This window comes from Gavia stellata, chromosome 11, assembly GCF_030936135.1.
Source record: "Gavia stellata isolate bGavSte3 chromosome 11, bGavSte3.hap2, whole genome shotgun sequence".
Taxonomy (NCBI): Eukaryota; Metazoa; Chordata; class Aves; order Gaviiformes; family Gaviidae; genus Gavia; species Gavia stellata.
The window spans coordinates 2,243,020-2,245,407 of NC_082604.1; the positions used below are offsets into that span (position 1 = coordinate 2,243,020).

Here is a 2,388-nt window from a genome sequence, read left to right on the forward strand (position 1 = left end):
GGCGCCGCACGCACACGGTTCTGCCGGGAAATGAAAGTCATTTATTGCAAGCGGAAAGGAAGAAAGCAGGAAATAAGGTCGAGGGTGGTTTATACTATTATTATTATTATTATTAATATTATTAGGAGGGGGGGGGTAAGTGGGTACCGCCAGCAGCGGCACTCCAGCACGGAGCGGGCGGCGGCACCGCTTCCCCGCCGGGCGGCAGGCGAAGTTCTCGGTGGGGCGGCCGCCGTGCCCCGACGGGGGGTACGGGGGGAGCCCGGAGGGGCCGGGGCGGTCGCCCCCCCCGCCGGCCCGGGGAGCCTCCCCCCGTCTCGCCGCCCGCCCGACTTCTCGTTTCTCTCCCCGGTCGCTGTCGGAAACGGGCGGGCGGGGAAAGGGGGGGTCGGCCCGGGGTGGGGGGGCTTTTCGGAGCAGGTTTGTTAACCAAAGCAGGTGCTAAAAACCAATAAGCCTGGAACAAACGCCGGGCCCCCCCGGGAGCCGGGACAATTGTTTCCATTTAATAAATATTTTCCCCACGGGCGTTTGGCGGGAGGCAGGCAATTATTCAAAGCAAGCCGGGACGCGGGCCGGCTCCCGGGGTTAAGCGGGGCTGCGGAGCGGGGAAGCAGAGGCGGGGGGGGGGGGGGGACGCGGCGGGGGGAGCGGGTTGTAAGCGGGAGAGCGGCCCGGCGCACGGCGGAGCGCGGCGCTGGCGGCCCCGACGGCAGCGGGAGCCTGGAGGGCGCCGGCCCCGGTCCGCTCCGCACACACCGGCGGGACGGGGGGAGGATGGGGAGGATGGGGACCACCCCCTTGCCCCCCCCTCCGCTTCTCTCGCCTCCCCCGCAGCTGCCGCTAGCGCAGCGGCTCACAAAAGCCCTCCTTTTAATCCGCGCGTTTGAAGGGGGGGGTCGGTCCTCCTCTCCCCTCCTTTCTTCCTCCTCCCCCGTCCCCTCCCCTCCTCTTCCTCTCGCCCTTCCTCTCCCCCTCTCTTTTTAAGCGGGTCCCCCTCCGCGCTGATTGGGCGCCCGGCCGCGCTGTCTACGCCCTGCCGCTATGTCAGCCTGCGCGCCGCAGCCCCTCGCCTTTGAACTGCCCCGCGCCGCGCCGCGTCCCCACCGCCGGCCCGCCGCTGCGCCCGGCGGCTCGCCGCCCGCCTAGCCGCCCGCCGGGCCCCGCGGGCCGCCGCTCCGCGCTGCCCCGCGCAGCTCCGCGCCGCTCCGCGCCCCGCCCCGGCAGGGCTCCCGCCGGGGACGGCGTTGGCGGAGGACCTGTGATGATCAGCTGAGCCCGCTCCTCCCGCTCCTCCGGCTCCCTCTTCCTCCTCCTCCTCTTCCTCCTCCTCTTCCTCCCGCCGCCGGCCGGCGCCCCCAGCGCGCCCCGCACCTCCGCGCCCCGCCGAGCCGCCCGCCCCCCGGCCGAAGCATGTCCAAGCCCAGCGACCACATCAAGCGCCCCATGAACGCCTTCATGGTGTGGTCCCGCGGCCAGCGGCGCAAGATGGCCCAGGAGAACCCCAAAATGCACAACTCGGAGATTAGCAAGCGGCTGGGCGCGGAGTGGAAGCTGCTCTCCGAGGCGGAGAAGCGCCCGTACATCGACGAGGCCAAGCGGCTGCGGGCGCAGCACATGAAGGAGCATCCCGACTACAAGTACAGACCCCGGCGCAAGCCCAAGAACCTGCTCAAAAAGGACAGGTATGTCTTCCCTTTGCCTTACCTCGGGGAAACCGATCCCTTAAAGGCCGCCGGGCTTCCCGTGGGGGCCACTGACTCTCTGCTGAGCTCCCCGGAGAAGGCCAGGGCTTTCCTGCCTCCCACCTCAGCACCTTACTCCTTACTTGACCCCAGCCAGTTCAGCTCCAGCGCCATTCAGAAGATGACTGAGGTTCCTCACACCTTAGCCACCAGCACCCTGCCCTACGCCTCCACCTTGGGATACCAGAACGGGGCGTTCGGCAGCTTGAGCTGCCCCAGCCAACACACCCACACCCACCCCTCGCCAACTAACCCGGGCTATGTCGTGCCATGTAACTGTACCGCTTGGTCGGCTTCCAGTTTGCAACCTCCCGTTGCCTACATATTATTCCCAGGCATGACCAAGACTGGGATAGATCCCTATTCTTCAGCACATGCGACTGCCATGTAACGCCCACCCACACCCCCACAGGCGTGCGTGTGTGTGGGGTCCCCCCCTCCCCGCCCCGGGTGACAGCTGGAACCGGGATTCCTTCGTGTTTGCATGTACATAAAAACCTGCAGAAGCAAAAGGCCACCAGAAACAGGATTTGGGCCACCGGGCCGGGACAGATGCGGACGCTGCCTCGGGGACTCGCCTAAACCTCGTCCTGAGAGCTGGTCCCAGGCTCGGGGCGGGGGGGGTGTGTGTGTGTGTGTGTGT

The 2,388-nt window shown here is 67.5% G+C and overlaps 1 protein-coding gene across 1 annotated transcript; it reads left to right on the plus strand.

Annotated features, from left to right (window-relative positions):
* The first annotated feature begins 1,410 nt into the window (after positions 1-1,410).
* On the plus strand, positions 1,411-2,136 carry SOX14 (SRY-box transcription factor 14). Its single transcript, XM_059822428.1, has one exon. It carries the CDS (start codon positions 1,414-1,416, stop codon positions 2,134-2,136), a length of 723 nt encoding a protein of 240 aa, XP_059678411.1. The 5' UTR covers positions 1,411-1,413.
* The last annotated feature ends 252 nt before the right edge of the window (positions 2,137-2,388 follow it).